Source organism: Ursus americanus, chromosome 19 (genome assembly GCF_024610735.1).
Source record: "Ursus americanus isolate L20-20 chromosome 19, mUrsAme1.1.p, whole genome shotgun sequence".
Lineage (NCBI taxonomy): Eukaryota > Metazoa > Chordata > Mammalia > Carnivora > Ursidae > Ursus > Ursus americanus.
Genome location: NC_142145.1, coordinates 22,991,796 through 23,013,580, shown reverse-complemented (window position 1 = coordinate 23,013,580; position 21,785 = coordinate 22,991,796). Strand labels below are relative to the sequence as shown.

Here is a 21,785-nt window from a genome sequence, read left to right as displayed (position 1 = left end):
TCAGGCTTGTAAAGGGCTGGTAAATAAACTGTCACTGGCAGTTTTAAATCCAAACAGATCAAGATTTTCGTTTTTCCCTAACAGAGTCATAACTACCTTGAGTTAAATGTGATCCCAATGTTAGAGTCGTCTGAAGAAAGAGTGCCAGGTTTTCTGCAATTTTTGAATGCTACTCATCAGAGCTTATCAAACACCTTTGGGTGTAACTAAATTATACAAAATAGATACATGTTAAACTTGTAAACTGATCCTATTTCACATTGTGACAGGGGTACTTGTTAACTGGAGAAGCATCCAGATATAGAAGAACGTATCGTACCTTATTTCACTGATTTTATATTTTTAAGATTTTTAATATTGGTTGTCTATTACTTTTAAATCGGGGTCTGTGTTAATCCTGTATTTCCTTCTTCCCATTCTTCCCCTCGTATAAATCGGCTCCACGGAGGAGTGGCCACTGCGCACGTAAGCACACACCTCATCACGGAGTAACACTGTACGGTTTACGCCCACTGTCTCGTTTCACCATCACGGGATCTTCGGCGATACGTTCTTCCTCCCATTTTGCAGATGAAAACCCTGAGGCTCTGAGAGGTTATGTGACTTGATGAAGATAACTGGCACAAAGCCAGGTCTTCTGACACCAGCTCCCACGTCCTTCCAGCACACGTGACGTCACCTTTGGGACTGGGCTTCTTTCCTTCCCCAAGGAAGCTACACCTGCCGACGCAGTCGGGCCGAGCGAGCATGTCAAAAAGCATTGGATTTCTGATCGCATTTTCGCCCGGGCAGAGGCATGTGCCTCGAGCAGCATGGCTTAGGAAAGGCATTTCAACTCTCTGATCTACATTTCTGAAAAACATTTTCTTCTTGCGGGGAGACATTTGGGCTATTACCTAGTTAACATTTGCAAAGTGCTGCAGGAAATTCATTAGCTTGAAAGGAACATGATTACAGTAATCACACTCAGAAACAGAAGGTGGGGTGTTAATTATTAACAGGAGATCGCCCAGAAGATACAACACAGAATTATTAACGGAGCCACTGGGGCTGTGCGGACAGAATGAACAGAGCGCATTTAAGCCAGCTCTGGAGCATGAAAAGCTCCTGGTCCTGCTCTGAATGCTCAGGACACCCCTACAGGAGTGCACTGGGAAAGAACAACTTGCTGTTCTCATGCAGTTATGATTCTCATTCTTATTAAAATGTATTGGGCCATTCTAAAGCTGACCACGAGGTACCAGTTTCATGCTTGATCAAGGCACCAATATTTGTGACTCCATAAATTCAGTCATTCTTTATCGAACACCCATGGTGGGCAAGGCTCAAAGCTACAGTCCTGGGGACCCGGGGAGGAACAAGAGGCAGAGCTGACCCTCGGACTACAATCATTCATTGGGGAGGATCAAGATGACACTCGGATCCCATACTGAGAGCCAGAACGGACCTCGCTGAAGACCTGGGCAGCATCAAGAAGAGAAGAAACAGGACCTGGAGAACTGACTGGGGGTCAGGAGCAAAATGAACTAACATTTCCTGAGCATCTTCTAGGTGCCACGCACTATGAAATTGTTCGATGTTATACAATTGAATCTTTGTAGCACGCCAACTCTATGGTTGGGATTATTATGTCCATTTCACTGAGCAGCAAACTGAGGCTTGGCAGGCTGCCTTACCCAAGGTTATGCCAGTAGGTGGCAAAGCCAGATTCACAATGAGGAGGACTTAGTTCCAGGCCCTATCTTCCCAATTGCTCTGCTCTACCTCTGAAAAAGAAGGACACTTGGAATCAGCCAAGGGAATGGTGGAGAGAAGCAATCAAATGGAGGTTGAAGCATTCCAGGTAGTAGGAATTTAGGAAGAGCCAAGGGAAATCATAAGTTGGTGTCCATTATGAAGAATCTTATATATCAGGCTTGGGAGTCTGCTTAACTTGATCATTTAAAGGGACCTTTGTAATATCAAACCATCTCTCTTCAGTAAACTGGGATGCACTGAGTTTCTCTAGAACTCAAGGTTTTTCTAAGAGCATTTAACACATAAATAAATACAGGAACAAAAGACTTATTCTACTATGGTCATACGAAAAGAATGTAAATTCAGTAGCATAAATACTGAATCAACCATAAGTCATTTTATTTGTCAACAATAGGCTGAAACAAAAATGTCACAAAAGGACAAAGGCAAACACATACTACCGAGAGTGAGCAATAACCATCCCAGGCTTTCCAAAGCACACCACTCCACACACCAATGAACACTTCATTTTTATTTGAAAGAGCATTTTTGCATGTGTTCTATGATTACAAAAGTAATACATGCTTATTGCAGAAAACTTGAAAAATGCAGGAAAGCACAAATACATATTTGCCTTATTTCTAGCACTATCTGCTAGCTGTCCCACACAGCTGCTATTTCTCTCTTTGTAAAACACGCTCTTGCTTTTTATAACTCAACTCTATGGACTGGAATTCCACTGGATTCTGTTCACAGCGAGTACCAGTACTGATTACCTACCTGTCAGATTCTCAACTTCCTTCTTTGTCTTTCCCTCCATTTTCCTTCCCTTTAAGAAAAGCCCATTATGTGGGCAACTGGAAAGCAGGGACCGAGTTTCATGTGGGTCTCTACCCTGAGCACTTAGCATGGTAGCACTTGAACGTTCCTTTTTCGGTCTTTAATTCACTCAACTGTTGCATATCTAGTGTTTAAAAGTAAGAAATGTCAAAGCATTACCTTTAGAATGGCAAATTAACAGGCATCTTATGAGGAAAGGGATACTTTAAGTACACAAGCCTAAAAGTCACCTGCAGATTGGTTAAAAGGAGAGAAAGGATGGCCCTCATTTGACAAAATGGGCTTCTCCCAAGGAGGAGTAGCTTCAGATGATTTCTGACTTTTTTCTCCCCAGTCCATATTTATTTACTAAGCACTTACTGAATACCTTGGAGGTCACATGAGAGATACAAAGCAATACGAGATAGGATCCTTCCTTCAGCAGCTTCACTCGAACCAGGGAGGAAAAAGACATGTAGGTGAACATTTTCAAATGAGATAAAACATGTTGAGTGGCATGAGACTGCTAGAATGTTCAGAGAATTCAGAGATTTGAGCTCTTTCCTGATTGAGGGCATCAGGCACTGATGAGTCTTAGAGTACGGATAAGAGACAGGAGAAATATGTGTGTGGGTGTGCCTGTGAGTACGCATGGCTGGGCAGGGAGGGAATTCAAAGCAAAAGGAACAGACCGAGCAAAGGCAAAGGAGGCTAAGAGACCAAGAAGTGTTTAAAGAAGAGAGAGGAGCCAAACTTGGCTAAAGCAAAAAGAGTAACAGAAGAAAAAGCTGGAAAGGAAGAGTGTGAGCCCATGGCTGAGAGCCCAGAGTAGCAAACGAGTTTGGACTCTGTTCCCACTATAATTTGCAACTATTTAGTCATTCAGCAAATGTTTCTTGATCATCTGCTATGTGCTGGGTGCTGTGATACACACAGTGAGATAAAAAAAGGAAAACAAGGCAGGGCTTGTGGTACCAAAGCAAGGCATCCCTCACTCTCACCACGGAATTCCATGATAACTTTCTCGAAATATAGTTTAAACTCAAAGAGGACTTATAAAGAGCAAAACAAAACTGGCCAAATGACAAAATTAATGATAAGGAACATCTTTTGGTTATTTATTGCTGAGTGACGAACTATCCCAGAAGTTAGTGATTTAAAACAACAATCATTCACTCAACTTGCTTACAATTTTGCGATTTGGGATGGGCTTCATGGAGATAGCTGGTGCCGGCTGGGTTGCTTGCACAGCCGGGGTCTGGCTGGAACAGCCAACTTGGGTCACATGTCTGGACCTCAGACTTGATTGAGAATTGGGTTCTTCAGCTCTCCTCACATGGCATTCCACGCAGTTAGCTTGGTCTTCCCTCCAAAATGGCGACCTCAGACATTCTTCTTTGGTAATCTGGCTTCTTACATGGCTGCCGGCTTCACCTGGAGCACAAAAAAGGAAGCTGCCAGGGCTCTTAAAGAGCAGCCTAAAATCGGCAGAGTGGTATTTTCTGCACATTCTCATGGTGAAAGTGGGTCACGAAGCCAGCCCACATGCAACGAGAGAGGTCTACAAAAGGGCATGAAGACCAGGAGGCATGATTCATTGGAGGCCACCCAAGTAAGAGTCTACCACAAATCTTCAAGTCAATTCAATAGCATCTTCCACAATTTTATTCAACTAAGGGGCATTAAGTCCATAGATGACTCTACTCTAGGGCACAGAACCTGCCTGCCCCACTCCACCTCCACCTTTTCCGAATGCTGGCAAAATGCAATCGTTTCTCAGGCCACTCACTGATTACTTAATAGAGCTGCACCAGCTTCTAAAGGGACCTTGCACCCGTTTCAAACTGGCCAACATCTGGGAAGGGCGAGGGCTCTCAGCTCAGAACCATCCCACCTGCTCCAGAGCCTTCGTCACTCCCAAGAGCCCCTGGTCGTGTACCCCAGCTTCAACACAGGAAGAAAGAAAACCCATTCAGGTCTGGCTCCTGCTCCCTCTTCTGCCATCTGCCACATTCTTGTCTCCCCTAGGAGACACCCCTCTTCTGTGTTACACAGTCCTATCTTGGGAGAGCTAGAGCAGAAGATTGAGTTCCCGGTTTTCAGAACGACATTAAGATCCCTCTGCACCATTTATGACCCTCTTGTGTTTTCCATTTCCCCAACTGGACACAGTCGTCCTATATGGCCTGAATGCCAAGTTGGGTGATAATATCAGAATTTCTATAGGAGAAGCTTGGGAGGCAAACTGGTTGGAAAGAAGGTGGGAGGGACTGAGGTTTTTCTTGAAACTTTTTACATGAGCCACGTGACCTCTCATAGAACTAGAATTGATCACCAAAAAATTGACATTATTAGCCAAGAGGTGACAAGTAAAAATGTATACTTAAATCACAAATTAAATTAATAAAAATGTGTACTTAGTACATATAAAAGCAGAAGTTAACTGAGTTAAATAGAGCAGAAGCTGAGGGGTTTTTTAAAATTTGTTTTTTTTTTTCACGTTTCTAGCCATCTGTCAATTATCCCACATTGACGCAGAATCACATGGCGATTGAATGTAGGGTCCAGAAGTCAGGTGGTCCGGGCTTGGATTCCAGCTCCATTACTAACCGGGTCATCTGGGGCAAGCTACTTAATTTCCCTGTGCCTTAGTTTTCTCATCTGGAAAATGAGGATAATAATAGTACTTTCTCACAGGGTTGTTGTAAGTATTAAATAATTAGTGTCCAATAAACATGCTCCATAAATGTTACTTATACATTCATTACTATTAGCCTGAGGTTTTTCAACACATGCTTTACAGATTTTTTTTTCCTCTTTATTAGTTGGTGTTTGGAATGATCTTGGAGGCAACGACTGTTGAAGGTTATGAGAAGCTAAAGATACTCTCCAAACCCCCTTCTTGGTCCCCGGGCCAACTTTAAATAGATCTTGCCAATAAAAGGTGTCCATAACAGATTGCAAAGTATCAATGGCAGATTAAAAAAAATACTTAAGGTAATATTCTCCTAAACCTCAGGAATTAAAAATAAGATAAAAATATACAAGAGAGATGACAGAGATGAACTTACGAAGGAAAAAGCTGGGCACTAAGACTGAATCTACATATGCTTTCACTGTTTGAAACAAAACGGGTACCTTCTCATCAAATTTGTATGGGGAGGAAGTGAGATACATAAAAGCAATTTAGAATTTACTCCGGACAGAATCATACAATTCCATGCAATTGCCATCAATTGTTCTCCCAGCATCCCGTTTTCTATTACAATCCCAAGAGGCAAGCAGAAGCATCCGAAGAGTTAAAAGAGGGGGACTGTCAGCCCCCCAGCAAGGTGCTCTGGAACAATTTCCCTGCTGCTCTGTGTTTACAGAATCTTATTTGCATAGAAGAACTGCAGGAGCTCTGGATGATAGTGGCTCTGAAAGAAATCAGCAAAAGCGCACGTGAGGGACGGGTTCAACACACCGCCTTGACTCTACAACGAGTAGACAGTTGTCAAACACAGAGCGTGAGGACGATCAACCTTCAGATTCTCGGAGGCGGAGACCACGGCCTGCGCTCATCTAATGATCTACGCCGGAAGTGCCAACAGACTTGGTGCACAGTCCCCCGGGCGTCTGTCACTTACATTGCATGATGGGTCAGTTACAATCGAAACACAATTGGCCAGAGTCACTTATGGGGAGTAACTCCCGAGTGTGCCTGGCCACCTGCTGGGTTGACACCAGGAGGGCAGGGACCTCTGGGAGAATTCTCTCCTCTCTCACTCACCAGCTGCCGGCAGAGTTTAGGGTTCCTTTGATCTTCTTCAGTCTGGAAGCTGTTTTCCTTTCTTTCTTTCAGATACGGAGAACAGGCTCGAAATGTTGTTTTGCAAGCCTGAGAAAAATAATATTACCATCTTATTGTCAAAAACGTTAGAGAGTTCTAGAATCGAAGTGAGGAAGAGCACTGCACCCAATCTGTGGTCTGGAGGCCTCTAAGGATATGGAAGTGACTTCCGGAAGTTTGAAGATGGCAACCTGAAAGGATTTTGCTTCTAAAATGACCATGTCTGTAAGTTGGGCCTGGTGGGGCAGGCATCACTGTATATCTCACTTTACCACTGGTTATTGTCCCATCAGAAGTAGCTCTGGATTCCTATATTTCCAAATTCCCTCTCTCTCTGTCACTGTCTCCCTCTTGTGTGCACTAATTAAAAAAAGACAAGTGGTTTGGTGGACCTCTTGCTCCCAGTGGTTTTGAAAAATACCCACTCCAAAGCAGGCCTGACGTGGATCCTACCGTTAAGACATATTTTCTCTAAGAATAAAACAAAAGCTCTATAGGGGATGAGAAGCCAGGGGTGGGAAGTCTACACAGTGACAGAAGCTACCTGGCATGAATTAATGTCCTCATTCTGTGGGCTACTGCATTAGCCCATGCCTCCCTGCCCGCCACGCTCCAGAACCTGAGTTTATCTAGCGTCGGCAGGTGTTGGATTGGGCAGGTGGGGCAGGAGCAAATGGAAAATAGCACGCTTGCTCAGAGAGAGATGACACACTGAGCAGGCACCTTTCCAAGGATCCATGTGGATACGCTGTTGAGTGTCCTTGTGGAACCGGCAGGAACGGGAGGTCTAGTGGCTCAAAGCAACAGGGCAGCACCATAGCCCCTGTTAGGAATGGCCCAGAGCTCTCATGGGTCAGTGGGAGAGTCACAGACTTACCTTGGCAACCTGGGGATTTCTGTCCTGTAAATGTATTAGGAGGGAATCTTGAGTCTGCTTGACCTGGCTGGTGAAAAATGTCTTCCATTTCCGCCCAGCGAAGGCTGCCAATTGCCCAAACAAGATGAAGGCTGAATATCTCAGGTTGTCATTCTCCTGTGGGTCCCCGGTGGACAAAACAACAAAACCCAGGTCCTTACCAAAAGGCCACTGCATCAGAGAACATCACTATCATCGTTCTTTGTCACCAGATCCAGTCTAAAGCACTTAGCTGGCTGAGGTGGGGGACAGAGAGGAGACGGGCTGAGTCTTCAACGACCATCTTCTCCAGAGGACAAGACAATTAGGCGGGGGGATCGTTGTGCTAATCCCAGCTTCCCAGCTCTGTTATTTATTATTTAATGTTTTGGAGATAGAATACGTTTGTATGTTCAAAATTCAAAATAACCAAATCGTTTTATTAACAAAAGTAAGTCTCCTTCCTACCCCTTTCTGCCTGCTGCTAAATTTCCCTCCCATGAATGAACAAAGTTATAAATTTTGTGTGTATCCTTCCAAAAAAATTAAGAAGAAAAAGAATAAAATATGTATTCTATAGTCCTTTCTCACATTTTTACACAAACGGAATCACACCATCCCACTGTTACATACTTTGATTTTTCACCAAACAATTTATCTGGGAGCTCTTTCCATGTCTCTATCTAAAGGAATTTGGGGTGGCTGCACTGTAATTCATTTGGCCCATCTCCTGTTGATTATTTCCAGTGTTTCTACAAAGGCATCTCTCTTCACTTCTGGTCTGAGTTTCTCCCTTCTGCAGTAGAAATAACAATCGTTTCTTCCCTCACCACCTGCCAACTCTCCCAGCTTTTAGTACGGCTGGCTGATTTGTCTCTGAGTGTGTCTCAGTGGGTTCAGTCCTTTCTTGTCTCCAAGGTGAGAGGTCTGGTCCAAGTTTCTCCCTTTCCTGATGAGGACACCAAGGCTCAGGGCATTTCAGTGACTCAGTCAGAGTCACTCTGTCAGGTGACAAGGAACCAGGTAGCACCCAGCCTCGTGACTGTTGGTGAAGGAATTTTATATCAGTGTTTCCTGGTCCCATGAAATCTCCAGGCAAACCAGAAGGAACAGAGCTGGGCTGGGCCTCTCCAGGGGCAAGGAGCACCTAGGACTAGGGGTCATAGACCCTCAGCAAGGCCAAAGACCACTGATCGTTTCGTGAAAGATTGAAAAATATTTTTTAGCATGTGGGACACTTACACAAATTGCTTTAGTGTTGTACTTTCTTCATTGTTCTACCAATGTGTGTGCACGCGTGTGTGTAATTCATTTCAATACTACCCTACTGCTATAAGATGTATGAGACACATAAGAGGGGTGCCTGGCCTGCTAGGGCCTGACAGTCATCTGACAGGGAGCACACGCCCAAGGGAGCGCAGCGTAAGACGGGCAGTCAAGAGGGCTGTCCTAGATATACACCGTCAGGGAACAGCTCTCCATGAGTATTTCCAGGTTACTATACAACCAGGGCTTCCTGGTAAAAAATTACAGTCATCTGGGTATAAAACAGTGATTGCAAACAAGTCCTGGAAATTAAGACAGCACGTGCAGAGAGATTTAGACATCTTCCTGGAGACACTTGTTTACGTTTCACGGAGGTAAAGTAGAGACCTTCCTCTCCCCGCTACCCACAGAGATGGCTGGTTTGCATTCCCGAGCAAAGGTCTCTCCATCTCTCTGAGTGGGAGAGGCAGATGGGCCAGACGTTCCTATATGAACTACAAGTTTCATCATTTCGAGGTTTCTCTTCCTCTCATGTGGTACAGGTCTATCTGGGGAACTCAGTGTGGGGAACTCACGCAAGGTGCTTTGTGAGGAAATACAATGTCTGTTTCCTGTTCTACAGGTATTATTTCTCTGTTAGAGGGTGTGTGCGTGTGTGTGTGTGTGTGTGTGTGTGTGTGTGTGTGTGTGTGTGTAACTGCAGCAGGCTAACTGGTCAGCCTGAAAGGAAGGTATCTCAGAGTCCCCACAGGTTCAGAGCAAACAACATATCCGTGCACTTTTACTTAGCCTGCCTTGTCACCAGGCAGTGAAGAGTGCAGGTCCTGTAGTCAGAGGGCCTGGGTTCATATCCGCTTACTGGCTCTGTGAATCTCGGGCAAGTCACCTAACCTCTCTGTGCCTTGGTTTCCTCATTTATAAAGTGAAGATAATAATAGTGCCTACTTTACAGGGTTATTGAGGAGATTCTGTGAGATAACCCATGAAAACTGCCCAGCACCGTGCCTGGCACACAGTACAGGCGCACTAAATGCTAACAACTGCTATCGTCACATTCATAACAGAGCACTGAGCACATGCTGGCACTGTTACCATCATCTTCACCCTCATCTCCATCACCATCTTCATCATTGGCATGTATGTATTCACTTCTCTATAACAACAAAAACTCCTTCTTTACATGTCTTCCATGACCCCATGTATGATACTAGCCCTCATGATTTCTTAATAAGTAAGTTAATAATACAGACCATGTTCTCTGAGCCATGCACCCCCCAGGGCTCACATGTCTCATCCCACTTCTACTTTAATAACCCAGAATTCTTCTGAATTGTCCTCACTTACATCATCTAATAAAGTCCTAGTCTGAAGAGTGATGTCTACGAAGAAGGAACCCAGACTTTTCCCCTGGATCTTGCCCAAGATGATGGTCAGAGTCTTCACGCTCTCGAGGATGACTTCAGCACTCACAGGGTCATATAATCCATGCACCAGCAGGTCTAGGATGATTTTCTTATACTTTCTCACCTGTTAACAAGGTTTGAAAATCATGAGCAGTCCAGAAATTGCTCCCTGTGAGTTAAAAAGCAATCCTACTTCTAATCTTCCAATAACCTAAGACTTGGACGGAGAGCGTGGCTTTCTTCAGGAACTGCCACAACTCTCGCTGAAATACAAATGCTTCCATTAGCCTGACCCAAGAGCCAGCCCAGTCCTGGAGGAAGAACAGAAAGAGCAATCTGGAGCTTGGCCAATGAGCAGATGAGGCCAGGAAGGGCGCATCAAGGAGTGTGGTGGGCTGGATGGCCTAGGCATCTGGGACATAGTAGATACTTTTATTGGGGATGAGACAAAATGGTCACTGAAGTGGACAGATGCTAAAAGCAGAGGTGGGGAAAACACCTTTTACTGAACAGGCATAAATTATTAAAAAATAAATTAAATTCACCCAAGAGGGTGATGTCCAGGTGTGTGTTAATCCCATCTGCAGCTCTGTTTCCCAAGGCTGATAATACTGGGGTGTGATGACGCCCAAATAACCCCAAATGAGTCATGCCTTTGCACAGTCTCCTCTTAAATGTGGAAGGAAATAGGGACTTTGCTTCTAGCCTCTAGAATATGGCACCAGTGATAGGATATCATTCCCATGGTTACATTACATTATATAAGAGTCCATCTCAGCAGGCATGAGTGGTAGAGGCTCTCCTGCTGGCCTTGAAGGAAAAAGCTCACATGCTGTGAGAGAACAGCCTCAGGGAGCTGAGGTGGCCAGCCAGCAAGAGAGCAGGGACCTTGGTCCTACAAGTGGAAAGAGCCGTGTTCTTCCAACGGCCCCTTAAGCTTGGAAGAGGAGCCCAGGCTTCAGAAAGGAATGCAGTCAGCCCCACACCTTGATGGTAGCCTTGTGAGATCCTGAGCAGAGGACCCGGCTACGCTGTACCCAAACTCCTGACCCAAGGAAACTGCCAGAGGATGAATGCTGGGTCTGTGGTGATCTGTCACACAGCAACAGGTAACTGGCACATGAAGCGCCCTGTCCCAGTCCTGGGGACTCCAGGCCAGGAGGGCTGGCCGGGTGCCACCTTCCCCTCCTACCTTGTCAGGGGTCTCACAGGCCATGGTTCCTAGGCCTCTCATCGCCATGTGACGCTTTTTAGCATTGGGGTCCTGGGCTCTTTCTGCCAAGATGGAAAACACGTTCTTCAGAGACTCCTGCTTCTGGAACCTCAGTGTCCAAGAGACCTGGGTAGTAAGTCAAAAAGTATTGATTGGGGGAGTGTTCAGAGTCATACCCATCCCAACCCCAATCCCTCCCCCTAAAGAAAGTCCTGTGTGGCCTGTTCAACTTAGCCCATCTTTCTCCACCTAAAGACACCTGATTTTTGCTGGAAATACATTAATTTGATCTACATAAGGAAGAAAATGGATGGAAGAGGAAAGAGATAGAGAAAAATAATGTAGGGCTGGTGTTGAGGTAGGTTGGGGGAATTATGGGGACAGGTGCTCTAGGATCGCTGAACTAGAGCTCAGAAGAAAGGGGGCGCCTGGGTGGCTCAGTCGGTTAAGCATCTGCTTTCAGCTCGGGTCGTGATCCCTGGGTCCCGGATTGATCCCCGGGGCCCGGACTGAGCCCCACATCGGGCTCCCTGCCTGCTCCTTGTGCTCTCTATCACTATCTCTCTCTCTCTCTCTCTCTGTCAAATAAATAAATAAAATCATTTTAAAAAAAGAAAAAAGAAAGGGGGCTTTAGAGCGTTGATGTGAGCTGAGACCAGGGATCCTTCACAGGACAAGAAATGCTGGACTGTTTCCATCTCAAAGAAAAGCATTTCCCCAACCCTTCTTACTCCTCCCCTCTTCCCCACTTTTCTGCTCTACCTTGTAGCTAAACGCCTCGAAAGACGTGTCCATGCTTGGTTTCTCCAATTCCTCTCTCCATTATCTCTTGAACCTTCTGCAGCCAGGTTGATGTGGCTAAATCCAAGGGTTAATTCTCAGTACTCTCCTTCCTCAACCCCTCAATAGCATTTGACCCAACTAGCACAGCACATCTATAAACATTTCAGGGCACCTAAAGGATGTCCCATCCCAGAATGCATCCATCTGAGCAACTGAGATTAGGAAAAGAAACGCACAAGTAATGCAAATTGGGAAACACCATGTGGCTAATGCAGTAAGCTGCTTCAGGGACTAAACTCTCACTGCAGAGCGAGCGTTAGGTTACCTCTGTTGTGAGCCTATGAGACCAGGGAGACGCCAGTGTTCTGTCCCTCACAGGACACAGCAACATGTGCTGACGTCAGAACCAAGACAAGGCAGGATCTAGACAGGATCCAGGAAAAAGCCACCTCCTCACCATCCTGGGTAGTGAGGGGCTGCAGACTAGACCCATAGTCCTAATCAGTATTTGGGTCTCATCGTTATTTCTCAGTACTCGTTGCAGTTCGTTCTATACTTTTATTATTAAGTTTGCAGCCAGCTAAATTCCTCCCAGCTTATCGCGTTACCCTATAAACATTCTGTCCGTGTTATCAGAGGTGTCATCAGGCTTTTTTCAGAAGGTGCCTCAGCCGAGCCACCATGACTCACGCAGACCCAGCGCTGTTGCAAGTGGTTGTCGGGGAAGGACCTCTGTTTATAATATTTGGTGACAGACCTTGGAAAAGAAAGACATCATTGACGTCCTTCTCTTCTTGGGCTGGGCGGTGGGGACTGGCAGGGGCTGGCCCAGGATTCTTCTCTCTGTTTGGTCCATGGAACTAAAAGAAAACAGAATCGTCACATGAGCCGCAAACACTCTTCCAAGCCTTGTCATTGACAAGCAGTGTCTTACAAAACACTGTGCCAGGGTAAGAGCGTAAAGAAGCGACATCCCTGAAGTCTGTCCTTGAGGATCCTGTCCCCTTGGTGAGGAGAAGGAACAGTCCCATCAAAAGATCAAGAGCAGGAGGAACTCCAGCAGGGCCATCCAAACGGTCTGTCCCGGGGCTCCCATTCCATCCTAGAGCCTTCTCGCATCAGAATCACCAAAGAAACAAAATAAAGATGCTGGGCCCCACCCACACAGATTCTCACGAGTTAAAGTAAAAAGTAGCCTGAAACTTTGTGTTTTTAAAAGTTCCCCAACGATGTAAATTGGTACTGCATTTTAGAGTGGAGCCTGATATCATCTCCTATAATTTCGAAATGCGCATATCTTTCAGCCATTCTCGCACCCCACAGAGACACAGGGACATCATATGCTCAAGGACACATGTACAGGAAAGGCACCACCACTTGGTAATGAACAGTCTAATCCCCTTTCATAGTTGTAACTGATTATTTAATATAAATAAGTTAGACCGTATATTACAACTACACATGACCACAACACAGGCATTAAAAAGAATATTGGGCACAAAAACACTAAAAAAATATTTTAAAAAAAGAGAAATCTATATAGATAATATATGTTAATAAACATAATTTTTTGGAAGGAAATAAAAGAATATTGGGCAGATCGACCTACGCTAAAATGATCTCCAAAACATGCTGTTGAGTGAAAAGTGAAAATTAGTATGTTACTGTTAGTATGAGAAAGGAATATATATGTACACCTATGCTTGCACGTGCATAGAACAGGGAAGAATACCCAAGAAATTTTCACAAAAATTGCCTGTGGGGTAGAAATCTGAGAAACCAAGGGGAGAAGAACACTTACTTTTTCATACTTTTTTTTTTATATCTACAGTTTTGTAATTTTACTAGGTGTCTGTATTATTTAAAATATATATTATAAATAAATATAGCTCACAAAGTATTTCTGATCTACAACCTGAGTTGAGGTAACTAGCATAAGCTAATATAAACTAGTCTGAACTAGTAGAAGTCCGAACTAGGATAACAGAATCCATTGCCAGATCCAAAGTCATGAAGACTTCCCTATGTTTTCTTCCAAGATTTTTTATAGTTTTAGCTCTTATATTTAGATTGTTGATCCATTTTGAGTCCATTTTTGTATGTGGTATGTGGTAGGACTCTAACTTCATCAGAACCACTGACTTCTGTTTTGGTTAAAAAAAATTTTTTTGGTAGGAGAAATGATACGCAAGGAGCTGTGGGGGTTCCCCATCGCTAGCCACTATGAAGTCACCTGAGGAACCTTCCATCTCCTGATGCCCTGGCTGTGCCTGAGACCAAGTCTATCACATCTCTGGAGGTGAGCCCCAGCATCCGTAATTTTAAAGCTCACCCAGTAATTCCAATGGGCGGTCACTGAACTAGGGTGTGTCCTGACCAGTCACCATGGTTTGCCCCGCAATATGGAGATTTATAATAAATATATGCTCGGTCTTTGTCCCTGTTCCTGGCACAGTGCTCCTAAACCCTTTAGAATTTCCCAAGCAATTACAGCGATCTAGGCATCTTTTGTCATGTTAATGAGGCGACTTTCAGAAAGCCCTTTCTCACGGAAGGCTGGAGCTGGTTGCCAGGGAAACGAGCTCTGTGATTGGAGGGTTGGAAACTTCAGTCCCCTCCCTTCTCTTGGGAGGCCGGAGAGGCTGGAGACGGAGTTCAACAACCAATGGTCAATGATTGAATCAATTGTGCCTAGGTAAAATGAAGCCTGGACAAAACCCCAAAAGGAGGGGGTTTAGAGAGCTTCCGGTTGTTGAACACATGGTGATCTGGGGAGAGTGGCACACTCAGGGCCTAGAAGCTTTATGCCCTTTCCCCATACATCACCCATCTGGCTTTTCCTGAGTTATATCCTTTTATAATAAACTGGTCACTCGGTAAGTAAAATGTTTCTCTGATTTCTGTGAGCCGTTCTGGCAAATTCCTCAAAACCAAAGAGGGGGCTGCGGGAACATCCAGTCTATAGCCGGTTGGTTACAAGCACAGGTGACAACCCAGACTTGCAACTGACATCTAAAGGAAAGGGATTGGGGACTGTCTTGTAGGACGGAGCCCTTAACCTGTGAGCCTGACCCTATCTCTAAGTAGATAGTTCAGAATTGAATTATAGGACTTCCAGTTGGTATCTGCTGAGGATTGGAGACTTGATTGGTGATGTGGGAAAAATACACACCGGAGCCTGGACCTGAGGGGTTTCCTGGGACGTGGGATTTTGTGTGCCAAGAGGAGGGAAGTCCCAGGCAAACCTGGACATGTTGGCCACCCTACTTATTGGACTTGAACTGTAAACTTATTTAAACAAGGGTGGCTGACACAACCCAGCCCTGTTAAACAGCTGTGCTTTGGAACATTTGACTCTGTTTGACCAAGGTGTGTTGGGATTTGGTTTCTCCACTGTCTTTGCCCCTCCACCCCTGCGGTTCTCATAATGGTCTATTGGTCAGAAGACACTAGAGAGATTCATGAAAACACCTCTTCATCCCCCACCCCTAGGCTCTGTTTCTTCTTCATCTCTGGCCAACAGAGCTCCCCCCACTACTGCAACGGGGATCTCAAATAAAAGCCCAGAAAAAAGATCACCCCCACCAATTAGCTATATTTTCTTTGTTTGAATAAAGGCATTCCAGTAAGTTTTGCATTCCATTAAGCCAGTGGTTCTCACACCTGTATGTGTGCTAGAATCACCCGGAGGACTTGTTAAAGCCCAGATGCCCAGCCCTGATCCCCAGAGTTTCTGACTCTGTACATGTGAAGCAGGGCCCCAGATCCACATTTCTAACAAGCTCCCAGGTAATACCGGGGTGCTGCTGGTCTGGGGACCACACTGGGAAAACCACTGCATTAAGAGAAAGAAACCACACTATTACTATGCCAGTCTTCTCCAGAATGAAGGGATTGAAAAATTCACACTGGGGCCAAACATGCTTGGTTGTTTCTTTTGGGGATTTTCTGCCCACCGCCTTCTGTTTCAGCAGGTTCATTGGGTTGAATGGTCCTGATCAGAGTTGAGAAGCACCTGGCTGTGGGTAGTGGGAGCTTAAAAGAAGCAAAGTTGGTCAAGCTGGGGGCTGCTCCTGAAGGAGGCCTCATTATAAAACAGCTGGTATCTCTGTTCTGAGGCATGAAGATCCCACCAAAGGCTTCTCTCCACGGAGAAGGAGAGCAAAGCTGGTTTGCCGTTCATTACGCTGGACTTCTCTTGTAGGACTAGCCTAGCAGGTAGGGGAAGTTTAGCCACCCAAAACGTCTGCTCCAGGCTTCGGAAGCCAAGCGTCCAGCCCTGTCACCTCTTAATAGGCATGTTTAGAATTTAAGGCCGTGGACGGCTCTCACGCCGTGCCAAGGACATGAGGGTTGAGGGCTCCACACGGTGGATTCAGTACGTGCTTAGGAAAACGCCCAGGGCTCTAGCTCCGACCTCAGCTAGCAAGCCCTTCCTACCTCCCTGCGTCCTCATTACAAGATGAAACTATGATCCAGTTCGATCGCACAGCTTGTGAGGGCTCATCTCCATTCCTGGTGCAGGAAAAACAAAACATTTCTCACCATGTTGGCCGCACCTCCGACAGCAGAATCCGCCGCAGCGCTTGTTAGGAACTCCAGGCCCACCCCGTCGTTCCTGGGTCAGAGTCTCAGCGCGCAGGGCCTGAGCACTGCATTTTTTTTTTTTTTTTTTACTGCCTCTACAGTGGAACTTAAATAACTCCAGAATTGGCATACTCCACACATCGGGAGAGACCCCAGCAGTCAGAGGAGCAGCTGGGGCCAAGAGGGTAAGAGAGGAGAGAGTGTCAGTCTTTGCCGAGGACACAGTATTGACAGCCTGGGTTCGTGAAGCACGTTGAATTTCTTTCACAATAAAAATCACATTGAGCTGTACAGGCTATGATCTGTACACTCTTCTTGAATACTATTCTTACATTAAACGTTTTCTTAAAAGAGAAAACAAACATAAAAGTTACTCTGGGGGTCCCAAGGCCCCTCACTTGGAGCTTTGTGGGTCTTGAGCTCGCCGCTCCCACTACCCACGGGCCCTCCTTCCTGCCTTCGGTGTCCTCTTCCCTTCTCCTTTCCAACACTGAAGTCCTTTAGACCCAATCCAATCAAACGAAAGGATAATTTCCACCTGTTGCCTTGCAGGATCACAGGAGCTTTCTGAACACAGTCTATGGATTCAAGGATTTCTTAGGTGTGCGAACCCCCAGCTGCAAGCCCACTCACCCCCACACTTTGCTAGGAGGAATTAGGTATTTCTGGCGGATTGCTCAGGTCATCCCAGGTGCCGAGGCCAGTGTGACTGAGTCTGGGAGGCCACCTGGAGGCCACTTCAAAGCCAAAGGCATGGCTCTGCTTATCGTTTCATTCATCCCTGTGTGCATTCTTCCATGTGTTCTTTTTCCTGTGGGAAGTGCTTTCTGCTAATGCCTTGTCCCCCATTTTTCATCATTTCTGAGACCGTGGAGCTTGTCTTCATCACATGTGATTCTACCTGGTCTTCCTGAACAGACATGGATTCAGGGCGACCTAGAAAACTGCTTTGTACTTTAGGCTGACTCCCAAATGCCTCTGTAAATTAAAATCCTTCTGACTCAAAATATTAGGTCTGTGGTCAATAATCCTTTTACTTAGTGAAGCCAAGAGGTATATTATGAAGGCCAAAATTACAAAACACTTTGATCGTTTCTGTAAATCAAGGGGAAGAAACTGTTAGATTTCTTTTTTTTTTTCAGGGGGGAGGGCAGAGGGGAGGGAGAGAAAGAATCTCCAGCAGGCTCCGTGCCTACCGTTGAGCCCAACGCAGGGCTCGATCTCATGACCCTGAGACCATGACCTGAACCGAAATCAAGAGTTGTCTACTTAACCAACTGAGCCACCCGTCCCAAAACTGTTAGACTTCTGCTGACACTGACCTTATTAATCATCATAATAATATTAACAGCTACCATGTATTGGGCACTGTGTATGCTAGGTACCACATTTAGCACTTTGTACACACCGCCGGAGAAGCTGTTTTGGCTGACTGCTGCTGAGCCAGCTTGCCAGGGGAACCATATTCTTCGGGCCCTCCATGAACTGCACCAACCAGCGTGTGTGGCTGATGGCGTCCACTCCTCACTTTTGCTCCCTGTTCTTTTTATGCTGACCAAGAACCAGTTTCTGACACCTGTACTTGTTATCATAACTGTGGCATTTAAACATTTTAGAAGTTGATGATAAATGAATACACTAAGAAAGGAAGTTGTTTCTATGAATGCCAAATGGAATGTTTTGGAAAGATCCAACAATGGGAAGCTGCTCGAAACTTGCTGTCTGCTTAGAAACGGGGTGGACAGTAAACATTTGGAAAGAGTGCTCATGGAACGATGACTGGAACCTGAATGGCGGCGCAGAAGTGACTATACAGGTCTCCCCAGGTGCCTTTCAGCTCTTGTTCCACTGAAAGAAACCAAAACCAGAACTCACAGATGATGAGTGTACCTTATGCAAGACACCTCAAAATCCACCGGCTCGCGGATCCATAGTCAAAGACAAGACCACCGCCCTGCATCAAAGACTGGGGAAGTCTATGTTTTAAGGTAAAATATTTGAGGCATGCGTCATATTCTCTGACTCTCTGCTTTCACCAACTTCTTCCATTAGCTCTCTCAAATCTAACCTTCCAAAGAAGAGGCTTTTCTTGAGTTTAATTTAATCTTCACAGTAATCTTGAAAGGTTAGTTTAATTATGTCCGTTTTAGCAAAGAGGGAAATGAGCTTAGAGTAATGTAAACAACTCAGGTCAAATTGCTCGTAACAAAGGGCAGAGATGCAGCATTTGTACTTCTGTGTGCAAAGTATCACTGTGTGCACAGGATCAGTGTGTGCAAAACTAATATTCAGGCGCGCCTGGGTGGCACAGTCCTTAAGCGTCTGCCTTCGGCTCAGGGTGCGATCCCAGGGTCCTGGAATCGAGCCCCACATCAGGCTCCTCTGCTGGGAGCCTGCTGCTTCCTCCCCCACTCCCCCTGCTGTGTTCCCTCTCTCACTGGCTGTCTCTGTCAAATAAATAAATAAATAAAATCTTTAAAAAAACAAACAAACAAACAAACAAACAAAAACTAATGTCCAGTCTCCATACAGCGCCCTGCGTGCTCAGCGGGGAAGGACACGTTGTGTCCACGCTTTGGTCTGAAGCACAAATATCTCACCTTCAGGCCCCCTCCCCCTTCCTAAAGCTCTTTGTTGCCTGGATACAAGGATCTATAATCCATCCATTGGGCAGAGGTGGACTGACATAGTTTGTGAAAAGAAGAAAGACTGACTTCATGGCCAGCATCGCCCACTTCAGTGTTGCAAAGAGAACGTCAGCTGCCCTTGATGTCAGCGACCCGAGTGACAATCCAAAACCGCCCGGGGAAACCCCGATCGACCTGGGCCTCCTCCCGCACTGCAGCGGGCCCTTACCGGCGCGGGTCACGTGGTCAGCTGCTGCAGGTGCGGCTGGAGTCCGCGTCCTAGATCCGCTGTTCCGGGGTGGTCGCCAGGTGGGATGACTCTGCTCAATTTTCCCAGCCCTGAATTCCTAACGTAGAAGAAGGGAAATGAGAAGGTGAAACAGGATCTTTTCACGATAACGGGTCAGCACAGAGTGCTGGAAAGTGAGAATCCCAGGGGGGGAGAACCAAAAGTTGAGATGACGGTATTGGGGTGGAAGAGGGAATTGCGCTCTAATAATCCGATGAGATTGTTTTTAGTGGTTGCAAGCATCACTTGTGTCTTTTATTCTCCCAAACTGTGCTGAGGTGTCGTTCCCCCTTCCCCTTGCTGTGTTTTCCCCTTATTCTTCCCTCGGTCCGAGTCTCACCCACACTTTGTAAAGAAAGGGCTGCAATTCTGAGGCTCTTCCCCTGCATCAGTGAAGGGTCTGCCCAGCGCGGTTCCCATGACGCCACTAGATGGCAGCATCACTCAATGGACGGCTTCCAGGCTCCGGGCACAGCTGCAGGGGCGATGCTTCCTTCCCTAATCCAGTTCCAGCAGCATTTAATCTAAGGATGGGACACAGTGTTCCAGGCCAAGCAGCTTCTCCGTGACTGATCGGTGCACCAACAGCTACAGCTTTAACGCTGACGCCCCTTTCTGCTCAACAAACACCATCGATGCTGAAAGGACCGATTTAAACTCTCAACAAAACAGTTGATTTATTGGTAAAACAAAACAAAACTGGGAATAATTGTACTTGCAAATTTGCAGGCCTCCCTTCCTCCGCTCCCTCCTCCCTCCTTGGACTTCCCATAAATCTATTTATCATTAATTATTTATTGTCTGGCCTTGTGTTTGGCAAAGTGGGCAGTATGTCCTAAGAGAAAAGAAGTCACGTTTTCAAAGCTCTAGGAGTTTATTGTTTTTTTTTTTAAGATTTTATTTATTTATTTGACAGAGAGAGAGAGACAGCCAGAGAGAGAGGGAACACAAGCAGGGGGAGTGCAAGAGGAAGAAGCAGGCTCCCAGTGGAGGAGCCTGATGTGGGGCTCGATCCCATAACGCTGGGATCACACCCTGAGCCGAAGGCAGACGCTTAACGACTGAGCCACCCAGGCGCCCCTAGGAGTTTATTGTTAAGTTAATAAACGTTTATTGGATATTTCTACGTGCCAATCATTGAGGTAAATATTACATAGACTATCTCATTTGATTCTTACTACAAACCTAAGGTAAGTACTCTTAGTATGATCCCCATAGTAAGGATGGGGAAACTGAGGCACCGGGAGTTGACCTTGCCAAATGTCATGCAGTTAATTGGTGGCAGAGTCAGAATTAAACCATAGGCGGGCTAATGTCAGAGCTCAGACTCTTAGCCACGATGCTGTGCGGTGGGCAACTTTGGGGGAAACACGCGCGGGAAACACGATGAAGACATACACAATGTAACCAGAGAAGTACCTCAGAGTGGAAGGTTGAAAAAAAAAAAGTAGAGGGAAAGAAAAGCAATGCTTTTGAGAAAACAAGAAGGATGAGGCTAACACAAAACCCTCTCTGGCCTGGACCCACCAGGTACCCATGGTGACCTCTGAGAATGCAGTTTCAACAGTGACAGAGAAAGGAAGCCGCAGAGCTAAGGGGCTATGTGGGAAGAGGAAATTGAGATGTCTTGCTGGGAAAAGAAGGCAATAAATAGACTAGAAGAGACAGCAAGGTCAAGCAAAGGCATTCCGGTGTTCTTGTGTGCTTTTTAGAATAGAATAGAGCCTGGGCGCGTTTGAAAGCAGTTGCAAGGGAGACCTGGCTTGTGCAAGTACTGGAAAGTGGAAGAGAAAGAAGCAAAAAAAACAAAAAACAAAAAACCAAAAACCAAAAACAGGGAAGGGCAGTTCAGGACACAGGGGCAAGGGTGAGCTCTGGAGAGGAGGGAGAGAGAGGCCCCCCTTTTGTCTGAAACTGGGAGGCAGCCACAGAGATGGAGATACATCAACGCACAATGAGAAAGACGAGCAAGTTTACTTCTTCCAAATGAGCCCTAATCTTCTCAGTAAAACCAGAGTTGGGTTATCTGCAGGAGTGGGAGGAACACTTGGGAGGACATTTTCTTATGGTGAACTAATCCATCGAGTGCTCAGAATGACCAAAAAGCTGATAAAATTAAACCAGGCGATGGAGGAGGCTGGAGAAGGGAAATCTGCATGGCAAGCATGTGGGTTCCCTGCCAACTCTCGCCGGGGAACCAGGACAGAAGTTGACCCGCTGTGTGGACAGGAACACAGCTGACACGTTTAAAGTTTCTTTTCTATTCAGGTTTTAAAACATTTGACAGGTAAGTATTGTCTTCCTCACTTGCCAAATGGGAAAATTAAAATGCAG

The 21,785-nt window shown here is 45.8% G+C and overlaps 1 protein-coding gene across 6 annotated transcripts in view; it reads right to left on the bottom strand.

Annotated features, from left to right (window-relative positions):
* Positions 1-2,129: 2,129 nt before the first annotated feature.
* MRO (maestro) overlaps positions 2,130-21,785 on the bottom strand; it is a 71,062-nt gene continuing 51,406 nt past the window's right edge. For 4 of the 6 annotated variants that reach the window (XM_087869801.1, XM_087869798.1, XM_087869799.1 and 1 more), the window contains 7 exons: positions 19,392-19,509; positions 12,706-12,808; positions 11,145-11,291; positions 9,894-10,076; positions 7,266-7,421; positions 6,329-6,436; positions 2,130-5,975 (listed from right to left, as the gene is read on the bottom strand). In XM_087869801.1, coding sequence (XP_087725927.1) covers positions 5,922-5,975; positions 6,329-6,436; positions 7,266-7,421; positions 9,894-10,076; positions 11,145-11,291; positions 12,706-12,804 — 747 coding nt within the window. In that variant the 5' untranslated portion in view covers positions 12,805-12,808; positions 19,392-19,509 and the 3' untranslated portion in view covers positions 2,130-5,921. Of the gene's footprint in view, positions 5,976-6,328; positions 6,437-7,265; positions 7,422-9,893; positions 10,077-11,144; positions 11,292-12,705; positions 12,809-19,391; positions 19,510-19,791; positions 20,158-21,785 lie in introns of those variants that run through there. The other 2 variants (XM_087869802.1, XM_087869803.1) reach the window with 2 other exon arrangements.